The sequence below is a fragment of the Manis pentadactyla genome, chromosome 19, assembly GCF_030020395.1.
Source record: "Manis pentadactyla isolate mManPen7 chromosome 19, mManPen7.hap1, whole genome shotgun sequence".
NCBI lineage: Eukaryota > Metazoa > Chordata > Mammalia > Pholidota > Manidae > Manis > Manis pentadactyla.
Window position 1 is genome coordinate 6743836 of NC_080037.1, and position 21880 is coordinate 6765715.

The 21880-nt window shown below is 49.4% G+C and overlaps 3 protein-coding genes across 6 annotated transcripts in view; 1 reads left to right on the forward strand and 2 right to left on the reverse strand.

The window, feature by feature from the left end:
* Positions 1–5587, reverse strand: part of PCP4L1 (Purkinje cell protein 4 like 1) — a 28181-nt gene extending 22594 nt beyond the window's left edge. The window contains exons 1-2 of the mRNA XM_036922917.2: positions 5579–5587; positions 4749–5006 (exon numbers count right to left, since the gene is read on the reverse strand). Of these exons, the coding sequence (XP_036778812.1) occupies positions 4749–5006; positions 5579–5587 (267 nt within the window). The remainder of the gene's footprint in view (positions 1–4748; positions 5007–5578) is intronic.
* Positions 5588–9911: 4324 nt separating this feature from the next.
* Positions 9912–17374, forward strand: NR1I3 (nuclear receptor subfamily 1 group I member 3). 3 transcript variants are annotated; one of them, XM_036922808.2, is made up of 9 exons: positions 9912–12754; positions 13065–13201; positions 13631–13761; positions 14902–15071; positions 15313–15422; positions 15642–15787; positions 15879–15995; positions 16189–16294; positions 17119–17374. In XM_036922808.2, the coding sequence occupies exons 2-9, from the start codon at positions 13095–13097 to the stop codon at positions 17246–17248; spliced, it is 1017 nt and encodes a 338-aa protein (XP_036778703.1). In that variant the 5' UTR covers positions 9912–12754; positions 13065–13094; the 3' UTR covers positions 17249–17374. The 3 variants fall into 3 exon arrangements, with proteins under 3 accessions (XP_036778703.1, XP_036778702.1, XP_057350969.1); XM_036922807.2 differs by having other exon boundaries at positions 9917–12754; positions 15283–15422; XM_057494986.1 differs by lacking the exon at positions 9912–12754 and adding an exon at positions 12761–12891 and having other exon boundaries at positions 15283–15422.
* Positions 16586–20963, reverse strand: TOMM40L (translocase of outer mitochondrial membrane 40 like). 2 transcript variants are annotated; one of them, XM_036922809.2, is made up of 10 exons: positions 20804–20963; positions 20418–20668; positions 20069–20136; positions 19677–19769; positions 19296–19397; positions 19034–19139; positions 18716–18838; positions 18540–18616; positions 18231–18333; positions 16586–18096 (listed from the first exon to the last, which is right to left on the reverse strand). In XM_036922809.2, exons 2-10 carry the CDS (start codon positions 20530–20532, stop codon positions 17957–17959), a joined length of 927 nt encoding a protein of 308 aa, XP_036778704.1. In that variant the 5' UTR covers positions 20533–20668; positions 20804–20963; the 3' UTR covers positions 16586–17956. The 2 variants fall into 2 exon arrangements, with proteins under 2 accessions (XP_036778704.1, XP_057350971.1); XM_057494988.1 differs by lacking the exon at positions 19296–19397.
* Between the last annotated feature and the right edge of the window lie 917 nt (positions 20964–21880).

Here is a 21880-nt window from a genome sequence, read left to right on the forward strand (position 1 = left end):
GTGAATTACTGTGTCCCTTTATCCCTTCATCCTCCCCACCACCCATCCCAACCCTCCCCTTTGGTAACCACTAGTCCCTTCTCTGTGACTATGAGTCAACTATTTTGTTCCTTCTGTTTTGCTTTGTTTTTATACTCCACAAATAAGTGAAGTCATTTGATGTATTTCTTTCTCCACCTGACTTATTTCACTGAGCGTAATACCTTCTAGATCCATCCATGTTGTTGCAAATGGGAGGATTTATTTTCTTCTTATGGCTCAATAATATTCCACTGTGTATATATACCACATCTTCTTTATCCATTCATCTATTGATGGATACTTAGGTTACTACCATATCTTGGATATTGCAAATAGTGCAACTATGAACATAAGGATATGCACATGTCTTTCGAATCAGGGATTTTGTCTTCTTCAGGTAAATTCCTAGGAGTAGAATTACTGAGTCAAATGGTATTTCTATTTTAAGTTTTTTGAGAACCCTCCATATTGCTTTCCAGAATGGCTGCTCCAATTTACATTCCCACCAACAGTGTAGGAGGGTTCCCATTTCTTCACATCCTCACAAGCATTTGTTATTTCTTGTCTTTTTCACCACACCCGTTTTTAAGGTGACTAGGTATCCTGCATGGGGAAGGATAGTATTTGACCTGCCTAGTATTCTATCAAAATGTCCTCTGTTGATAAACATCATCCCATGTTGGTCTCTCCTCTTTCTCTATCCTCTTGCTCAGCATTTATTAAATCACACCGCTTAGATTTTCTATAGGAAATACTTGTAATATAGACCTTAAAATTTGCACATAAATTAAATTATTTTATATTCACTGGGATAACACATTACAGGAGTCTTGTGGAAAGAAGTCAGTGGTTCTGTGCTAGGGCTATTTGGTTGTAGTACTCCGTAAAAATTTAGATAGATTTGAGCCTCAGTTCCCTCATTTGTAAAATGGGAAGATTGGACCAGATGATCATTAGGGCTCCTTAATAAATCTAAAATTATATCACCAAAATGTTTTTGATATATTACTTGGGAGTTTCTTGGTGAAAGATATACCTATATTTCTAACCTGAGGGGTTTTTACAAAACTAAGTTTTTTTTTTCCATGATAAAATAGACTCATGAAAGACACTTTGGAACTGTAGAAAAATAGAAGGAAAACAGGGGGAGGCATTCATAAAAACTACTACCTTCAAAAGACAATTTTTGACCTTGATCCTTTGTCCCCCACCCCCCCTGCACCCTGTCTCCACCACTTTCATCAGTTAAAACCCTCCGCAGATACACATGAAGACTATCAGGTTTGCGTATTTGGACTCCAGCCCCATTACTTAGGGGTGCCTGCCCCTTCAGGGACTTGACATTCTAAGAAATAACTGATGACAGCTGTAGCTTAGGAAAGAGTTATCCATATTCCCAGGTCATGAGATAACAAAATCATCCACTCCTACCAGCCAGAGACTCCTGCTCAAGCAGCTAAAGCAGACAGCCTGGGTGGGAGACTAAGAAAAGGATGAGCAAGTTCTAGAACCAAATTGTGGCTCCCCTTATTTTAGAAAACAGTTATCTCCAGAGGTGGAAGTTATTCCAATATCAATAGCTAGCACTTCTATTTTACATGTCCAATATAACCATAATAATAATAAAATACCAATGAGAGAGAAGAACTCGGATTTCCTCCAGGTCCCTGCCAGCTTCCCTAACAACTGGCCCACCAAAGAGAGAACATAATGATGTCACCCTGACCAGACTTTCATCATTGGGAAGGTTGCAGATTCAGACAGAAGGTTGCAGATTCAGACGGATATGCACCTGAAAGAGGGTATGATCCCCAAAGTGCGATATCCCATTTCTGTTACCAAAGAGGACAGCAAGAAGAATAATAAAGGTGGAGTGTCAGTTCTAAGCTCTCCCTTAGTGAGATTTCTAATTGTTCTGTCCCTTACTCCAGCCCCTGCCAGCAAAACACAAGACAGACACCATGAGGATAGTTAGCAGCCATCCATGACCCCCATTTCAACGGAATGACTTCTGGACCAAGGGATTTCACCAGCTGGGCCCCTCACAGTTGAGAAATGCAACACGATCACAGAACTTTTGATTGTGTATTAAGCAGCCAGCTATACCATTTGACAGAGGATTTTGGAAAAAGCCTTCTGAGACTGGATGGATGCATCTCTCATTCCCATCCTTCACTGAAACTAGCAAAAAGTTACTAAACTAAGAAATAGACTGTGATTCACAGCAATCAAGTAGTGCCTGCAGCTGTGAATGCAGACAAGCTGGAGCTGAGTCCCTGCAGTTCCTCTGCATGTGTGTGCGCACACACACACACACACTTACGGGGCAATGCTTTCCTGCAGCATTGAGTGACAGCAAAGAGCCATAAAGGCAAACAGAGATGGAGACCCTCCCCAGCAGCCCCACCAGAACCTCTACACTGTCAGTCCCTCTAGGTCTGAAGAATCCTCCCCAGTTTTTGTTTTTCAGTTGAAATAGGGATCTCTTAATGAGATCCCAAATCCTCTCATTTCATGCAGTTTCTCTGAAGCAAGAAAATAGGCAGGTGGGGGAGGTGAAGCTTATGTAAGATCTAGGGTGCACAGGGCTTTCCTGAGCTGGGCACTTCAGCCTGAGAGAGGAGGCCCCTGGGGCTAGACTAAGAGAAGTGAAGCAGTTTGGAGTCTCCCTGGAGCTCCAGAGCCCCAGGCAATACTTCCGCTTTTCCTCATTGCTTTTATAAGAGGAAGAAAACAGGCTGGGTCTTGGCCTCTAGAGAAGCAGAGGCCTTTGGGGATCTGGTTCAGAGACAGCTGGTCTCTGTGTACACCCAGGTGGCTGCTTCTGGATTTTATAAATGCTCATCCCTGAAGCCAGGCTCCCCTCCATATTAGCAGGCAACTTCGACGGCAAAATTGCTAGTTAGAACCAGTTTACTCTGACAGCCTGGGAGGCTGGGTAGCCCTGCAAATACTGACAGCTAGTCCCCTTCCAAGGATCCTATTCCCATCATTCTACTGAGCTCCTGATTGAGGCTAGCCACTTTCATCTGCTAAGACTTGAATTTCTCCTTACACACTAAATTGTTTTCCTTGCCACTGAAACAGCTTTGTCATTTCACCAAATTCCCCCCTAAATGCCAGCCCTGAAGCATGTCCTGCAGAGAGGCTGTGCACGTCCCCCTCAAAGCACAGGCTAACCACAGGTCTTCATGCTTGCATAGGCTTCAGATCACAAACTCCCAGGGGATGGCTTGAATTGCAACTTTTAGATTTAGAAACATCAGAGGGGATGCTGAACTCTAGACCTCAGTGAAAAGGGCAAAGAAAACCTCCCTTCTCATATTAGGACTGAAAGAGGCAAAAGGAAAAAAGATTGAAGTATTTTTTGTTCTTCCTTCTGAAAGGCTGCCATGGTCAGTTACAACTAGCCCCCAGACTAGCTGAATTTTCCAAGATAAACAGTGGACATGGCAACCAAGACAACATAGCAACTGGCACTAATTGGCTCTCCAGGCAATACTTTTCAGTAGAAGCTAGCAGGGCTCCTACTAAAAGGTGAAAATCTACACTGAGACCTAAGTTCCAGGGTCCTTTCCCTTCCCTAGTCTGGTGTCTTTGAGAATTCTTGTGCTAGTTTTCTGTAATACTCTAAAATAGAAAAAAAAATGAAAGAAACGGAGATAATAACAATAGTTAACACAGACTGAGTTAGCTCCCTGCCAGGTACTATTTGTTCTAAGCACATATTATCTCATTTAATCATCAGAACAACCAGTGTCATCCCCATTTTATCGAATAAACACAGAAGCAGAGAAAGGGTTAGTAATAGTAACCTGCCTATAGTCACACAGATACTATGTAGTAGGGCTGGGATCTGGCAAATAGCTGAGAAGTTGGATTTAGCACCAGATTCTGGGTACAGGGAAAAAGCGTTGCAGAGAGCAAGCAGTGATGCGGTGCCCATGCTGACTTCACCTGGGGAGGAAGAGCCTTGTTTCTGGAGGCCTACAAATGCATCAAAGGCAGAGCTCTTTCCAAGTCTCTGCTCTGACTCCCACCTCTGGACAGTGTTCTTTGAAAAGAGAACATCACAGTTAATGGGCTGCGGCTGGCTGGCAGGAACACGATGGAGCTGCCCAAAGGCAGAGAATGTAACAAGCATGGCAGAGGGAGGTCTACTCTTGAAGGGGGCATCTCTCCCGAAGCTCGACATAAGCACTCCCCAGGGGCTCCCTGATATCAGAAATGGTCCCTCCAACGGTTGGCTCCTGACGGAATGGGTAGAGGGTAGGATGCCACCTTCCTCAGGGGAAAAAGTGGGCACCCCGGGGGGCAAGGGCTGGAGCTCTTGTTGAATGCTACAGAAGAGCTTGGAAGGCAATACAGCCGGGGAGACGGAGGAGAGAAGCGAATGTTTTCCTCAGGAGTCAGGAGAGCGAAGGGAAGCCCGGGTGACCTCCGATAGGGCAGATACAGAGGGCAGTACCCCGAGGGACGACGCGTCACCTGAGACCTCAGCCCGGTCCCTCCACAAGCGCCACCCACAGTCAGGGGACTCGGCGCCTCCACCTTCCGATCGCCACCCAGCGCCCCGAGGCGGGAGGTCTCCCGGAGGGGCAGTGGGGCGCCCCCGAGGGCTCTCGGTGGCTCGGAGCTGCAGCCTCCCGCACCCTGCTGGGGCCCGGAGCCGCGGCCTCCCCCCGCAGCCCTGGCCCGAGAGGCCGAGGCCCGGCAGCGCCGCTCACCTCGCTCATCTCGGCGGCCGGACGCGGCGCGCGGGCGCCGCACGTGCAGGTGAGGCGAGGGGCCCTCGGGGCTACGCGGGCGACGGCCGCGGGTGGCCGGGCTGGCAGGCAGGGGCCGCGGCTGACGAGCGGAGAGTTAGAGCCGAGAGCCGCTGCTCCGGAACCCGCACTCCGGCGCTGGTAGCTCAACTCACGGCCAGGAATCCCTTTCCGACCCCGTCCCGGCGGAGCCGCTCCGCGCGCCGCCTCCGGGCCCACCTTTTATAGTCAGCTCCGTGCCCTCCTCCAGTTTGACCAATAGGAACGCCTCCTGCCGCGGAGTGACAGCCCCTTGCATCCAATGGTGGCAGGCTCAGGGGTCTGCTGTATTTCCAACTAGGGTAAGTCGGAGAGCGGGAAGGAGGGGAGACGGTGGTTGGGGACTGAGAGGACGGAAAATGAAGTAGGGGGAGCAAAGAAGGAGGGAGAGAAAGAAGTAGTGCACGAAGGAAGGATGGAGAGAGTGGAAATGAAGGAGTGTGTGTTTGAGAAAGCTGAGAACGAAGAGTTGGAAGGAAATCAAGAGGGTGCACGCGAGGCAGAACAGTGAATGAAAGGAGCGAAGCCAAGAGAAACTGCAGATTAGTATTTAGTAATCGAATGGCGATCTGGATAAGAGAAGGGCGCAAGGGAGGAAGGGAAGGAGAGAGAGAGAGAGAGAGAAATGGGATGGTATTCTCTGACAAAACAAACGAAAACAAAAAAACAAGGAAATTATGGATGCCAGTTAGACTTGGAAGAGCATATAGATCTTAGACATTGAAAGACATTTCAGTATTCATCAGTCCTACCTCCCACATAATGCAAAAAATCCTTCTCCAACAAAAGGAGCATCCGCTTGAATAGGTAATGAGCTCCCCCCAAAAGTTAGTTTACAACTGCTTATTCATTAAAGCTCAGTTTGACAAAGTGCACTCCACTGTGCTAGGCTTGGTGGTGAAGCTATTAAAAAAAGAGACAAAAAGGAGACACACTTATTATGACCTTGCACCTAGGTTGCAATGGCATATTAAAATAGGTTTCAATATGCGAGACCTGTCTCGTCCAGTGAAGCTTGTTTTTTCCTGCAATTCAGGTAGCAACGCATTTGGCGGCCCATGTTTGAGTATCACAGTACCGTGGTGGAGTACCAGAGTCCACTCTGCCCAAGTGTAGGGAGCACATTATGAAAGATAAAGCCCACAGTCCAATCTCTATAGTATTATCTTCCAATAAGATGGAAACTTACTAAATAATTACTATGTTGCATCAGTTTTAAGAAAAAAAAAGATCAGCGCAAGATGAAAAGAAATTGAATGCCAAGGTAAAAGTCACGAACTTTCTGATGACTGCAACTGCTATTCCTGTTCATCTAAGCATCTAGTTTTCATTTCTTTAAGGAAATCCTTCAATTCTCTTGCCTGTGCTACTTCGAGGCATTGTAAAACCTCCTAGCCCACTTACAGCGCCAGTCAGCCAAAGCCTAACACTGTCGGCTTTAGTTGTCACAGTCTTTTGGTAGTTCCTTTCATGGCCTGTAATAACTGAGTCATTAATAGCTGAGCCACTCTCAGCCAGTAACCATTGATCTCTTCTCAACAACCACATTCAGATAAGACACAAAATACCCTTCCTCTAGCTAGAGCCTCTGTGCTGTTACATTTCCTGTGCCAAGTCAGAAACAAAGATGGAAAGATGTCTTTCCCCCCATCCACCTGAGATCCTCTGACTCTCACTTTCCAGTGGAATCTGGTTGCCTAAGTTACCACGTCTCTAACTAGACTAGCTCCTACTCACTCTATGCAACCTACTCCTTTGGCTTCCCCCACCTTTCTAATGAACAGCTAATTAGCATTAAAAAGCTTGTCTTTAGTGAAGCAGACCTCTCCTAAGTTCTTAAACAGCTATGCAAAGATTATGAAAAGAATTCAAGAACTTAGGTCAGAGGTCAGCAAACTTTCTCTGTAACTGACAGGTAATACATATTTTAGGCTTTGCAGGCCTTTTGGTCTCTGTCGAAACAACTCAAGCCTCCCACTATAGCTTGAGAGCAGTCATAGACAATATGTAAATAAATGTGTGGCTATATCCTAATAAAACTTTACTTTGGGACAAGAATAAAGTGTGACTTTCATATAATTTTTATGCGTAACGAAATAGTCTTTTTCTTCCTCTAAAATTTTTATAAAAACCATTCTTAGCTCACAGGCTGTGCAAAAATAAGAAGCAAGCCAGATTTGGTTTACTGGCCGTAGATTGCCAGGGCTGCCACAGATGATTAAGGGCCCAAGTATGCTACGACAGTAGGTTGTATAATAATAAACAGTAATGGATCAAAGAAGAAAGACACTGTCCAGGACCAAAAGTGTCAAATGCTTCCTGGGGAAAATGGGATTTGGGCTGTAAAGGAAGGATAAAATTTAGACAAGTGATAGAAGGAAGGGAGGAAGGGGAAAGAAAAGATCTGTCTGTCTGGCATCTGGGTGGTAACAAGAGAAAAACAATGAAAGAAGACTGAGGTTTATGGGGTTTATACATGGAGGTTATAGACTGAGGCTTGTAATGGGGAAGCTGCAGGAGATGTGTGAGAGTCTTGAATATCACAATAAAGAATTTAAACCTGAGCCGTGCACGATCTCATTTTTAGATTATTTTTGCAGGGGAAATAAGGTGGGGGAAGTTGCAATCGAGTTTTAGGAGAAAACCCCATAGTCTTTCCTAACCAACAGACTTAGAAAAGAGGAGAATCCCCTAGAAGAGAAAGAAAAAAAGAGCGAGCGATTAGAAATACAAGTGGAAAATCAGGGATGCATAGCATCACCGAAGCTACAGAGAAAAAGTGCCAAAGAAAATAATGTGGCTGTCAGGGAGTCAAAAGCAGTAGGGAGGTTAACTGGGAGAAATATAAGAGAAACGCCATTGAATTCAACAGGCCACAGGAGATCACTGGTGAATTTAGAGAAGGAATATTAAAACCAGATTGCAAGGTGCAAAAGCAAGGAGGTAGCCGGGACCCTTTTTGTTCAAAGAACTGTTTGTGCCAGGACCTGGGAAGCCAAACAGCATACAACAGGCCCAGATTGGAAATTTGGCCCAATAGACACCTGAGTGAAGTCAGTCACATGTCAAATGCACACATAACAGGTAGGAAGAGCCGGTAGCGATGGTTCAGAAGTCAGAAAGGAATCTGGAATCAGACTGGAAGACTAACGAGCATCCTGTCCGAGAATCAGGACAGCAAAGGAAAATCAGCTATTGAAACAGAGCAACTAAAAGGAAAACTGGAATGTATCCCGATGACATCATGAAACCTACACTGCTAGAAAATGCCTGGCACAAAGTAGATACCCACTAATATTTGTTGAATGAATGAATGCATTCTCAAATAATAACATATGGTGCCACATGAAAAGAGCATGAGTTTGCAATCAGGCCTTAATTTATATCCTAGCTACTTATTTATTTATTCATTCCATAAACATTTGTTATATGTTCTGGGAGTATACAAGACTCTAAGGGTCTGAAAATAAAACAAGCAGCTCTTGACTTCACCAACTCACAGCTGATTGACAGAATCAGAAAGACAATCGCTCTGTAACATGTTAAGTGCTGTGATCAATGTGCATGCAGAGTATACATGAATGTGTAAGCTCTAACCCACAGGCTCCCAGCAGTGATCTGTGCTCAGGCCTGAAGGGGCAAGAATATCAGGGAAGACCAGGGGAGGCGGATGTGCAGTGATTTGGAAGTGGCAGTGTGTATAATAATTCCAACCAGACAGAATAACAAGGGCAGATGTTCAGAGGTGAGTGAGCACAACTTGTTCAGGGAACTCAAGATGCTGAAGCACATCAAGAGCCAAAATGTGATGTGTTAGGTCAAAGGAGGGAAGCAGGATTGGAACAGATGAGGCCAGAGTGATAAATAGGAGCCAGATCACGAAGGACTTTGTGTGACACACTAGAGATTGGATTTTATCCTGAAGGTGATGGGAAGCAAATGAAGAATTTTAAGCAGGGAAGAGGCATGATCACATTTGCATTTTAGAAATAGCAGCAGCGTGGAGGGTTGGTTGGGAGGAGATGAGGCTAGTTTTAGGGAGAATAATTTAATAGCTTACTGAGGTAATAAGTAGGAAATGATGAGGGCCTGAACTCAGCTAAGAGGCAGTGGGCATGTACAGTTCAGGAGACAGGAATGTTAAGGCATGGCATCTGATGATTTTTAGGGAAAGAGGGAGGGAAAGAAGGCTAGGTGACTCCCCAGCTTCTGGCTTGGCCTCTGGGAAAGGGTAGCAGTAGAAGAGGAGGGAAAGGAAGAGGATAAAGAATGAATTTGAATCAACTTCCTTGCACGTTCCAAGCGCTGTCTAAGGAACTTTACGTACGTTGCTTACTTTACATACGTCTTCACAACAAATCTGGCTAGTGTGTGTTATTAACCACATTCTCCACATTAGAAAACTGAAGTTCAGAGAGCTTAACCCCCTAGGCCACAACAAAAACACAGATGTTTTTCTGACCCTGGCTTGGAACAGGCATGTTGAAAGAGGGTAAGGATATCAGTTAACCCTGCAAGACTGTTCACCATGGATGTCAGGCGCATCCTGCAGCAGATCCAGTCTCAGTCGGCTTCCTGGGGAGAGACTGTGAAGCTCGGGGAGCATTCTGTACATAGAAGAGCAAGCTCAGTGAGGTGTGGCCCCAGGGCAACTGCAAGAATAAGGCTCAGGGCAATCCCTGGGCCCCAGGTGAAAGGGCGGCCCTCCGCCAGAGCATCTCTCCTCCAGCCTGAACAGCTGCCTCAGGATTCAATACCGATCTGGAGGGGAAGTCAGCCTCCCTTCCCCTGCCTGGGATTGGCCCAGCCTCATCATATCTGACTTCCATAGAGCTGGGTCTCAGTGATGTCAAATAATTAGGAAAAGTGCAAAAAAAAAAAAAAGTAATTCAGCTGGCAAGAGCCAGAGTCAGAATTTGACCTGTCTGTGTGACTCCAAAGCCCATCTTCCTTCCACTTTCTCATGTTGGCATAGTCATCAAGTTAGGTAAAAAAGGAGGAGTTAGTTTGTGGGGAGTTGACAATGATTTCCATTTTATTTTTCCCAGTTTTACTGAAATATTGTATAAGGCATACAACAATGATTTGATATATGTATATATCATGAAATGATTCACCTCACATAGTTATAAAATTTTTTTCCTTTGTAATGAGAGCTTTAAGATTTACTCCCTCAGAGGCAAATAGTGACTCTGTGGCATCTTACTACACTGATGGGCAGTGACTGCAATGGGACATGGGGCGGACACAATAATATGGGTGCATGTAGTAACCACATTGTTTTTTCATGTGAAACCTTCATAAGAGTCTATATCAATAATACCTTAAAAAAAAAGATTTACTCCCTTAGCAACGTTCAGATACACAATACTATTAATGTATTGTTAGCTACAGTCACCATATTATATATGACATCCTCAGAATTTTTTTCTCTCATAACTGGGAGTTCATACCTTTTGGCCACCTTCACCCAATTCCCGCAACCCCCACCTCCGGCAACCACAAATCTGATCTGTTTTTATGAGTTTTTTCTAGATTCCACACATAAGTGAGATCATATAGTATTTATCTTTCTCTGTCTGACTTATTTCACTTAGCATAATGCCCTCAAGATTCATCCATTTGTTGCAAATGACAGGATTTCCTTCTTTTTATGACTGAATAACATTCCTGTGTGTGTGTGTGTATTCACATTTGTTATCCATCCATCCATGTCTCCACTGATGGACACTGGATTGTCTCCAGGTTATTTCAACTCTCATGTTTTTCAAAACCCTCTCCTCCTGTGCATCCTACCACTATCCCCACTCAGGCTGAATCTTCTCTCGCCCAATGATGGAAACAGCTTTCTACTGGTCTCTTTGCCTCTAGTCCTGCCCTCTCAAGTCCATCTTCCAAATAGCTAGCAAAGTAAGCTGTTTAGAATAAGACAGATCTATCTAGAAGAGATATGGCCTCGTCATTTCCCAGCTTACCCTTTAAAAGACCCTGATGAACTCAAGGTGCTTAGTCTGGCACAGGAACCCCCACTAAACTGGTCCTCCCTACATCTCAGCCTCACGGCCCACGTCCTCAGACTTCTCTCTCCCCTCTCCCAGTCTGAAATGTCATGCTCCAGGGAGAGAGGCCTGTTTGTGGTTCTACCACATCCACTTTTATGTATTTAGCTTCTCGAACTTCTCAGGTTGTACCTTAACCCTAAACCGCCTTTTATTTTCATTATTTAATTAACTCCTCATTATTCTTTTAAAATCAACTCAGTTGTCACTCGTCCAGGAAGCCTTTCCTGCCTCCTCAATACCCCTTTGCCAAAGCAGGATTAGGTGCCCCTCTTCTGTGGTCCTGTAATGCTCTGTGCATAGCACATCTTTGATCTGACGGTAGTTTTTTCTCTCTGTTTAAAGGTCTGTTTTCCCCACTAGCACAATTAAACTCCATGAGGGCAGGTGAGCATCTTCTACATCTATTTATTCCTGGTGTCTAACATGTAGTAGGTTCTCAGTCAGTATTTACAGCCTGAATGAGTTAGTATGAATTTTCAGAATCATGCTCAAGCCAACATACCAACAGATACATGCACGTACATATGCTCAGCACCTCCCCAGAACCAGATCTCAGCACCAGTGCTCCCTGGAACCCAGCTCATTTCACAGTGTAGTGAGTTAGGCATACTTGGGTGTTGTGCCATGTGAGATGAAGGTTTCCACCAGCTCATTCTGGGAACCTAAACAGGCTCTTTTTAACTCAGTCTCTTCTCTCTGTCTCTCTGTGTATGTTTTAAGACTCTAGCCTGCACTTGGGTTTTTAATCCATCTTTAAAACAACATTAATTATAACTTAACTTTAAAAACAAAGAAAAAAAAAAGAAAAAAGAAAAATACTTATTTCTAGTGAAAGAAATTGGTGTTAAGTGCAGGAACAGCGAACACCCAGCAAGATCTGCAGTGAGAAAGGCTCTTCAGATGGAAAGACTGAGTTTTGGATTGTATTCCAGTCTGGTGTGATATTGGGTTTATCCAACAGAGATGTACCTAAAGTAGTGTCCGGCCCCAAAACATCCACATAGCTTTTGGAGTTACTTTTTCTGTTCATAGACATTGGCAGGGTATGTAAAGAGTATAGTGCTTACACCTGCAAAAATCTTCAGTGTCAGTGGAATACTGGACAACCCCAGTAAGACTCCTACTTCTGATTTTCTGATCCTTAAACTTCTTAGAAATTTTTCATCGTAGCTCCAGACAGGACCAGGTACAAAATTTGCAGAGCCTACTGAAAAATGAAAATGCAGAGACCTTTGTTCAAAAATCATTAAGAATGCTGAGACGGCAACAGCAGAGCAATGAACCAAACCCTAGACCCCTCTGGGCACAGGGCCTTGTGTGACTGTGCAGGTCACACACCCATGAAGCCAGCTCTGGCCCCAGTCCCCAGATTAATCCCAACTACTTCTAATTTATTAGACACTTCTCTGATTTAATTCTCTGCTCTCCCTAGTTACAAAGTGGGACCTCTTCTAGATCTTTATCTGAGCTCTTAGACCCCAGCCTCTTTTTAAGAACTTTCCTTTGGGGAGGCTTGTGCAACTGTCATGCCTAGTCTCTCGCTATTGACAAACTGCATGTGAAAGAGCTTGTTCTGTCTCTCCTCTTCCCAGCTTGGCCAGGATCCACGTACAGAGGAGGCTGTAGATCTAGCCTCAAGTTCTGCAATAGGGAAAATCTCCATGGGTCTGAGAGGGAGCAGCATCTAATAAGTCACGAGGTCCCTGCCCACCGAGGTCCCTCCCCATATGCCAGCAACCACCACCATGGGCATGCTGGGAAGACCTCCCACCGAGGCCTTTGCCCTGGGTTCAGAGTCTGTGCCCTACCTAAACAGGCGCTGCGAACAACTGGAGGCCACACACAACAGAAGGTTCTGTTTTCCAGGTACTGAGGGCTGTAATCCCTAACCCCACACACTGGCAGCTCATCAAGCAGGGAGAAGGGGCAGAGGGAGAGTTTGGGGAAAGGCACCCACACCAGATTCTGTGGCCTGCAGGTGACATGCTGCCTAAGAGGAACAGGTAGGAAATTGTGGGGGGAGGAGGAGTGAAGGGGGGCAGGCAGAGACCAAAAGCACTAAAGTACAGATAATGCAAGGGGTCAGGGCCAGGGTGGGCTGGGGAGAGGCTCTGCAGAAGAGGAGGGGAGGGTCAAGGGTGTCCCAGAGCTGACTGCCTACCCCTCCTTCATTCAGGGGCCTGTGACAGCCACCACATTTGAAGCCATGGTCAGTGGGGACGATGAGCAGAGGCACTGTGTGGTATGCGGGGACCGAGCTACAGGCTATCACTTCCACGCCCTGACTTGTGAGGGCTGCAAGGGCTTCTTCAGGTGAGAGCTCTCCGCCGAGAGGAAGGTGCTGGCACGTGCCCAGGCTAGCCCGGCTACGCTACGCTGGCATTCCAGAGCCCCACCACCCTGTGGCTAGCCCACTACATCCTGCCAACCTCAACACTGTATAAACAGGTAGCATAATAACAGGGAAGGCTGAGCGTTTATCCTATGGACACAATCCCTTAGTCAGGAGTACTTATTATGTACTGAATGCCTGCAAAGCACGACCTACACTCTCCTGAGTGACCCTGTGCCCCCTGAAATACTTGAGATGTGTTGTACCCCATCTACCCTTGGGGACCTTTGGGCACAGCTCAGATTAGCCCGTGCAACCACTGGTTCTTTTACTCCATGCCGTCTCAGCTCCCCACTTACCCGCCTGCTCACCGCTATCCCCAACCCTCACATGGGCCCTGTCTCCCACAGACGAACAGCCAGCAAAAGCACCTGTCTCACCTGCCCCTTTGCTGGAAGCTGCAAGGTCACCAAGGCCCAGAGGCGCCACTGCCAGGCCTGCAGGTTGCAGAAGTGCCTAGATGCTGGCATGAGGAAGGACAGTGAGTTGGCCCCCACCATCCCAAGAATCCACTATGTCTCCGCTTTGCCCTTATTCCCACAGAGTATTCTCCACACAGCCTGCAGAGAATGCTTCTTGAAACAAATCAGATGATGCCACAATTCTGCTCAAAACCTCCAATGGCTCCTCATCTCTTACGGTCCATGATCTCATGGTCTAGTTCCCACCCCCACCCCCATACCACCTCTCAGATTTTATTTCCTACTCTTCCCCCTTGCTCAATCTATCCCAGCCACACTGACTTCCAGTGCCACCCTCAAACACGCCAAGCCCTCTCTATCACTCGCACTTGTCACGCCCACTCCCCAGAACACTCTGCCCCTAAATACTCCCCTGGTTTGCCTTTTCTCTTCTATCTTGCAAATACAGTGCCTGTCACTTAGTAGGTACTTGATAATTGTTAACTGCTTAATGCTTTTGCTCTGTGCCAGGAATTAGGCTGTGCTCCCAACAGATAGTGTAACTGGGCCATGCAGAAGTCAGCTTGCCCAGTTTCATTCAGCTACGAAGTTGTAGAGTCAGTATGCCAATTCATCTGACTCCCAAATCCCTGCTTTTTCCATGAAATCACATTGTTCTCCATAAGCAGCAGTGGAAAGGAAACTGCAGAGGTGAAAAAATTTTGGCTTGAATTGTCTATATCACTTAAATATTTTGTGACCTTGGGCCTGTCACTGGAACGTCAGCCTCTTTACATTTCTAAAATATATGGATAATATCACCTGTCCTCTCTATGCACAGGATTGTTTCATCCAGGGAGGTTTGAAATTTTGCCATGCAAACTTAAGGTGATGTTTTAGGTATCAAGAGCTCTCCCTGGGCAGTGTTCCCCAGAAGCCAGACATCTCATGGTGGCCCCCCTTACTCCCCAGCATGCTTCTCTCTCCACAGTGCACTGTTTCCTGCTGCAGGGCCTCCCAGGGTAGGGAAAGCGTGCAGGAAGCCCCTGCCCCCTTTAGCCTCTGGGACCCCACCAGGACCAAGGAGGCCTCAGGAACTCCTCTCCCTCTCTGCATCTTCATCGGGCAGGGCATCTGAGGGGTCCCAGACTGGGGGCTGGCAGAGCAGGGGTGTTCTCTGCTGGTCTCAATGCTTTGCCACATCCCTTGTCCGAGCACAGTGATCCTGTCAGCAGAAGCCCTGGCACTGCGGCGAGCAAGGCAGGCCCGGCGACGGGCACAGCATGCGCCGATGCTGCTGAGCAAGGAGCAGAAAGAGCTGGTTCGCACCCTCCTCGGGGCCCACACCCGCCACATGGGCGCCATGTTTGACCAGTTTGTGCAGTTCAGGGTGAGCACCCAACAGGATTTGGGTTGGAACGTGACCAAAGGGTGCCCCAGGAGGCTGGCCTGAGGGAGGGGGCTGTGTGCCATGCACTAAAATAGAGAACAGGACATCTCCAGAACCGCAGACCACACAGGCTTCTCAGCCCGAACCCTGTCCAAGGCCCAAAGGAGGTCACCACAACCAGGGCCCCTCCCTCAGGCTCTGATCTCTACAGCCTCCAGCTCATCTCTTCATCCACCACCAGCCCTTGCCCACCCTCGCCCCGGGACTGCCTCTGCTCATGCACTTTGCAGACATCAACACTTTCATGGTGCAGCAAATCATCAAGTTCACCAAGGACCTGCCCCTCTTCCGGTACTGACCTCCCCTTACCTTTCAGGGAAAAAAACTCTCTGGTAAATTACAATCTGCCCCACCCACCAAAGTCCCTGACAAACTAATCCATCCCTCAGCCTTTCCAAGCCCGGGTCTTGAATTGCCAACTTTAAGTATCTCAATCATAACTAAGAGTCCCTCTCTGTCTCTGAAGCTCACGGTAGAGTCTACAGTGTCCTCATTTCCTGCTCCCCACAGGTCCCTGCCCATGGAGGACCAGATCTCCCTTCTCAAGGGAGCAGCTGTAGAAATCTGTCATATTGCACTCAATACCACCTTCTGTCTGCAAACACACAACTTCTTCTGTGGGCCTCTTCGCTACACAATAGAAGATGGAGTCCATGGTGAGACAGTGCTGGAATAGTAGAGGACATGTGTCCTTGTGGGATGGTATGTGGCGAGGTATGAAGCTCCTAAGCCTCGTATTTCCCACAGTGGGGTTCCAGGAAGAGTTTTTAGAGTTGCTCTTCCACTTCCACGGGACACTGCGGCGACTGCAGCTCCAGGAGCCTGAGTACGTGCTCATGGCTGCCATGGCCCTCTTCTCTCCCGGTAAGTAGTCCCAAAAGCCCAGAAGCTTTCATTCCACCACCTGGGCCCAAACTCCCAGCTCCTGGAACCCACCCACCCAGGCCTTTTAGTCTTCAAACCTATGGAACAGTTGCCCCAGCCTCTGTTGCCCACTGGGGAACTGCAGCCCATGCCCCCACCCCAACCTTGTCCTTCCCCGCTCCCCATCTTACAGACCGGCCTGGGGTTACCCGAAGGGAGCAGATTGATCAGCTGCAAGAAGAGATGGCATTGACCCTGCAGAGCTACATAAAAAAACAGCGGCCAAGGCCCCAGGATCGGTACAGTGGGAAACTGGGGGCTTGGAGGCTGCCCAAGGCAGGAGGGGGCCGGAGAAACACCGAGCTCAGGATGAATCCTTTGCTGTCTTGCCCTTTGGGAAACCAAGTCCCTTGGGAGTCTAGTCCTTCCTTCCTGTCTCATATAGTTCTGGCATCCAAATTGCTTCTACTGCTGTTTTATCTCTTTTTTCCAGATTTTTTTTATTCAGGAGAGATGCAAAGTAGTAGCTCACAGGGTCTGTCCAACAGCATTCCTGAAATTGATGGTATCCATCATCTCACCAGTCCAACTTCCCCAGTCTAAAGCAGCTGTTTGAGAGTCTTGTTCATTCCTTTTTCTTTCCCCTCCTCTCCACTGGGCCAGTTCCTTTAACTTTTCATTCCCCTTGAAGTTACGATCATTCAGTTTCATGACCAAAGTCAGTCCGTGGCTCAACAGTCCCTGATCTATCCAAGCGCTGAGTTATGCTCCCCCTTCTGTCCTTGCTGCCAGAAGAGGAATGCTTTACACCACAGAACACACCCACCTTCTAGAATCTGCTCTAGAAGGCCAGATGCTCAGATTCCACATGGCTGACGCTCTGGCCAAGTATGGGGCTTTCTTCACACTTGCCCCTCAGGAAAACAGCACGGTGAGAGAAGACAGTGTCAGGCAGAGGCCCCTGTAGGGACTTGCAGAACCGTCAATAAGTTTGCCATACCACAGCATGATTTTCTCTGGCATTCACACATAGCTTCACTGAGGGGCAGGTCAGGGGATTGGGGTCTCGAGACAAGACTCTCAGCTGCCCTATTTCCCTCCTCTTCCCCTGGTGGCCTCAAAGGTTTCTGTACGCGAAGCTGCTGGGCCTGTTGGCTGAGCTCCGGAGCATTAACAACGCATATGGGTACCAGATCCAGCACGTCCGGGGACTGTCCGCCATGATGCCCCTGCTCCAGGAGATCTGCAGCTGAGGCCCCCGCTCACCTCCGGCCCCGGCCCGCCTGAACTCACTGTACTAGAACGGGGAAAGGCTGGGCCCAGCGCTTGGCACCAGTAGGAAGGGAGCCCAGTGATCACAATGAAAGACTAAAGAGAAACTGCCTCTCCATGCAGTCACTGGAGGGGTCGGGGGTTAGCAGGAGGACAAAGTTGTTCTCTGGAAGCACAGAAGACAGGGAAGGAGGAAGCCTCGGGGCTAAGAGGCAAAGAAGCTCCTTCTGGGAATGGGTGGGCCCCACTTTGCGAGGTCAGAGATTTAGCCCTTCAGCCCTTCTTTCCCAGCCTTGGGAGACCCTGGGATGGCAAACAGGATGGGGAGCTAATCCCAGGCAGACTTTGCTGCTCTGAAGAGGAGAAGGCTAGGAGCTTTGATCCACAGGGAGTGAGGGGAGAAACTTCCGCCAGACAGACCCCTTAATCCTTCTCCCTTAGTCCAGAGCCACAGACACGGGAAGGTGATGACACTGAGGCTGGTGGCAGAAGAGGGAGCCTCATGCCACTGCCCCATCAGCCACCCCTGTGGCAGCTGCAGTTCTGAGGAGAGCATGGTCCTACCACCCACACTGCTCCTGGGACCTAGGTCACCCAGCAAGGTGGGTTCTGGAGAGGGGCCTGGTCTCTGGCCCTGGGCACCTGACTCAGAGGTCCCAGCTGCTGTGCGGGCTGGCTCGGGGACAACCTCAGCCCACTGTGATGCTGAAGCCACAGTGGAATCTGTTGCGCCAGTGACTGAGAAAGGCTCCGAGGGCTAGGGTGACGGGGAGCGGGGGCATCTTCTTCTCCAGCACAGCACCCACACACCAGTTACTATCCACCAAGCCTGTTGGGGAGAATACAGACTCGGTTATTTCACAGGGCTTGGAGAAAGGGGTCAGCAGAAGTAAGGTGGCGCCTCCTACCCTCTGTCCCCACCCAGTCCCTCAGCACCTTGAGTGCCATCTCAATAATCCTCACCTCTAAACACCATGTTGGCCTGGGGCAGAGTCAGGTGGTAACCGAAGGAAAAGGTCGTGTCTTGTAGCCTCGTGTTCGCCTCAAACTCCACTCCAACTTGAACCTAAGAACCGCGGGCAAGGACGGAAGAGGGGTCTGCCTCAGTGAAGACAAGAGGGGTGCTGGCAGAGCCTCGGAGGAATGGAGGCATGCAGGGGGTTTAGGTGTAGTGGGGGCAGGAAGGAGGAGGTCAGCAGGTCCCGCATGGCCTGAAGGGGTACAGGGTCCTGACTGACTTGCTGGGGCTGGGGGTGGGATCAGTGGTCTCACCTGTTCATTTGCCCTGTGGTAATAACTCGCATGGGCCCCACCTGATCCGACATTCAATGTAGCTACCCAGTGTACAGCTGTAAAAAGCGAAGTACAGGAGAAAAGGAGCATTACTGCAGTAGGACACAGGCCAGGAACCCCAGCCAAGCCCACAATTTCCCCTCCTCGTCCCATACCAGAGTACTTCCCAGCCAGTGTCAAGATGGCGCCCTCCTCGCCTGGCCGCCGGTGATAAACTAGCTCCCCTCCCAGCACCAGCCGGTGAGTGAGGCTCTGCAGGAAGTGGGCAACCATGATCACTGTGGGGGAGGGGGAGACACGGAGTCAGCTTAGAGGCCACATCCAGACCTGCCCCCTCACCCCCAGAAGCCCCCACCCCAGCCTGCCCAAGAACTTTCTTTCCTAATCCTTGAACTGCACAGACGACCAAGAGGCACAGCCAATATTAGCATATGGGCAGCCAAGATAAAACAAACCCTGTTCCAATTCCTCACCCGATTCCCCAATCAGGTCAGGATTTCCTAGGGTCAGAGTGGCTGTGTAGTCATCTCCCCTATACTCGCCATCAAACTGCCATGTCAGGAACTTGGCCTGCTGCGTCTGGGTAGGGAAAACAAGAAGTAAAACCTCCCCCGCTCTTTATTTATGATCACGGTTGCCTCTGCTTCTCCCCCTGGAGCCCCCAGCGCAGGACACTCATGGAGGATGGAGAAAGAGGAAATGCTTCTGTGGATGGAGGCAGGACCCACAGGTCACCTGGAAGACAGCCTTGGCTCGGAGCCGCTCTGCCAGGAGGAGCAGGACCTGGGCATTGAGGCTGCCACTGCTGTCCATATCCCCTACCACAGTGGGGAACACCTGTTGAAGAGTGTAGACAGTAAGACTGAGCCCGAGGGCACCGCTCAACCTAGATCCAATGAGTACTCTGTGGGATTTCTTTAACAGTCCCTAGCGCCCCCTAGTGGAGCCACAAAGACAAACTGGCTCGTGATAGAAATGTTTCCCCGCCCTCTCCCATTCAGAAGAAACGGGAAGCAGGTGCCCTGCTCAGTCTTCCCCACAACACACACATTTCCTCCTCCTCCTGGGTCCCAGGTGGGCTTTTAGGGAGGAGACACAGGTGTGTGGAGCCCCCACCTCAGTGGGGCTAAGCTGCCAGTCCCCTGCATAGGCCGCGTGGAGGTGATAGCCTGGCAAGCCCAGAGCACTCATGTGCACGGTGTGAGCCACCTAAGGAAAGAGAAGTCACTGGAGGAGAGAGCATTCCTGCTCCATTTCAGCCCCCCATCCCACCCTTCATCTTCTCCAGGTTCAGAAGGGCTTTTAAGAATCCCAAATATTCCAACATATACAGAGGGCCATCAGGTTAAAAGCAGTAAGTCCCACAGGCAAGGGAAGTAAGAGAGCCCCACACCCTCCCTCGTTTGTCCCAGACAGGCTGGTTAAGGCTGGAGCACAAAGCACGCAAGAGGAGGACCCAGAGAAAGGCAGAGAGGGGTTGGAAGGAGGGGCCAGAGAAGGGATGGCACCTGGAAATGGCTGCTCAGAGCCTTGTTGACAACGAGCTTCACTCCCTCCATCTGTGCTGGGAATACATCTGAAGGGGGTGGAGGGGAGGGGAAGGGAAGGAATAAGCACAGACAAGGCCCCTACCCCAAGAAGGAGTCTGCCCTCTTCATCCCAAAGAAAGCTCTTTGGAGGAACTGACCTCCTTTCAAGTCCTGCAACGAAATGCTCCACTCCGGTGGAGCACCTGATCCTCCCTGATGCCCCAGCTCTGATCTCCCCTTTCCTGCTCCAATCACTGAATACCCAGTATTCAAGACCCTCTTCTCTTCTACGCCTTCAATTTGAGACACCCAAATGCCAAATTCTCACCTTTACATAGCCGGTGCAGCTCATCGAAGCTCCCAGGATTGGGCAGAGGTTCCTCTCGACGGGGGCTGCGGCGGGGCAAAGCCCCCATCGGTGCCAGGCCTAACGTGTTCCCCATTTCAGTCCAAAGGCCAGAGGAGGGGCTGGGATTGGCCTGGGAAAGGATGCTATTGCTCCCTCTACCCTCCGCGGGCCCCAGCCCCCATCATCCGACTCTCCTGTCCCAGAAACTGCCACATGGTCCGACGCTAGACCTGGAACAGGAAGAGTTGGGGGAGAGGGCTCCGGTGGGGAGACTGAGCCCCACTCCCGACCCATCTTTGATCCCTCATCCCACCTGTCACCCTTGTCCCCTCCCCCACTCTCTAATCCTAGCCCCCATCACAGACCTCACCGAGCTTCCTAGTCTTTCTACTATTCATTCCTAGACCTCAGGGCGAGGTTTGCAAGGGAGCAGTAGCCCTTACTGTCTCAGGCCATCATGCAACCCGTTTCCCCCCGGCACACCCCGGTCATCTTGATGGGGGCGGCCATCTTGAGTGATGGCAGAACTGCGGCTTCACAGCTTATTTCCAGCGTAGTCGTGAACGCCATCTTGGAACCGGGCAAAAAAGACCTCAAAGACCAACCCTCCCCTGATTGGGCCCCGCCCAGTGATGGGCGGGCGGGGGTAGCTGCCTCGATCTCGATCTCCCAGAGGCCAATAAGGAGAAGAGACAGCAAAGGAGCGGCAGACCGCCCGTCCAGAGAGCTCCAACCCCGCCAACTGCAAAGGCGGGCGGGACTCGACGGGGAGCTGCTTCGACTTACTCAAGTGGTTGGCCTGAGATCGTCCAGCCTGTCCGAGGTCGCGGAAAACCTGTCGGCGTACAAGACACTAGCGGGAGCATGTTGGGGCTTGGGGCACTGAAGCTCCCTCCACCATGCAGCCTGAAGACTCGGCGTCTTGCGAAGGGTGGCAGAGGGAACGACTGCCTGCGAACCCCCGTTCATATCGATCTCATATCGATCCTCGCACGCACGCACGCACACCCCAGGGACGCCTCAGAGCCCCCCACAGCACACCACAGCGCACAGCACACTTCCGAATGAGTGCTCCTCACGAGCACAGTCCTTCCTAGGACACGGACCCACAGCTCCCGCTTGGAGGCCTACCCTTCTCAAAGTTCTCCCTCGTGTCCTCTTACTTGAAAGAACGGGCTTCAGAGCTTGGGATGGAGGAGCAGGTGCAGCCTTCGTTCTAGCAAAACTATTCCCTGCAGCAGCTGCCCCCTGTAGTTACTTCCTTCCCTGATTCCCCGAGCAAAGTTGGCAAATAATATCTGCGAATATGGACTCTGGGTCCCCAAATACACTTCACTCCAGAGCCAGGGCAAGGCAGTAGAGTGCCCTTCAAATACCGAGCGCTCCACGGGGGGATAATTGAAGATGCAGTAAGATTTCCTGGGCTCTGGTCACCTCCCGCA

Bases quoted from the DNA above. Each gene is read 5' to 3' on its own strand.
- NR1I3 (XM_036922807.2), top strand. From the start codon at position 13,095: ATGGTCAGTGGGGACGATGAGCAGAGGCACTGTGTGGTATGCGGGGAC. The intron at 13,762-14,901 runs GTGAGTTGGCCC...GTCCGAGCACAG, and splicing joins TGCTGGCATGAGGAAGGACA to TGATCCTGTCAGCAGAAGCC. The intron at 16,295-17,118 runs GTACAGTGGGAA...GTGGCCTCAAAG, and splicing joins CGGCCAAGGCCCCAGGATCG to GTTTCTGTACGCGAAGCTGC.
- TOMM40L (XM_036922809.2), bottom strand. From the start codon at position 20,532: ATGGGGAACACGTTAGGCCTGGCACCGATGGGGGCTTTGCCCCGCCGC. The intron at 20,137-20,417 runs GTGAGAATTTGG...CACCCCCTTCAG, and splicing joins GCTGCACCGGCTATGTAAAG to ATGTATTCCCAGCACAGATG. The intron at 19,140-19,295 runs GTGACCTGTGGG...TTCCCTACCCAG, and splicing joins GAGCCAAGGCTGTCTTCCAG to ACGCAGCAGGCCAAGTTCCT.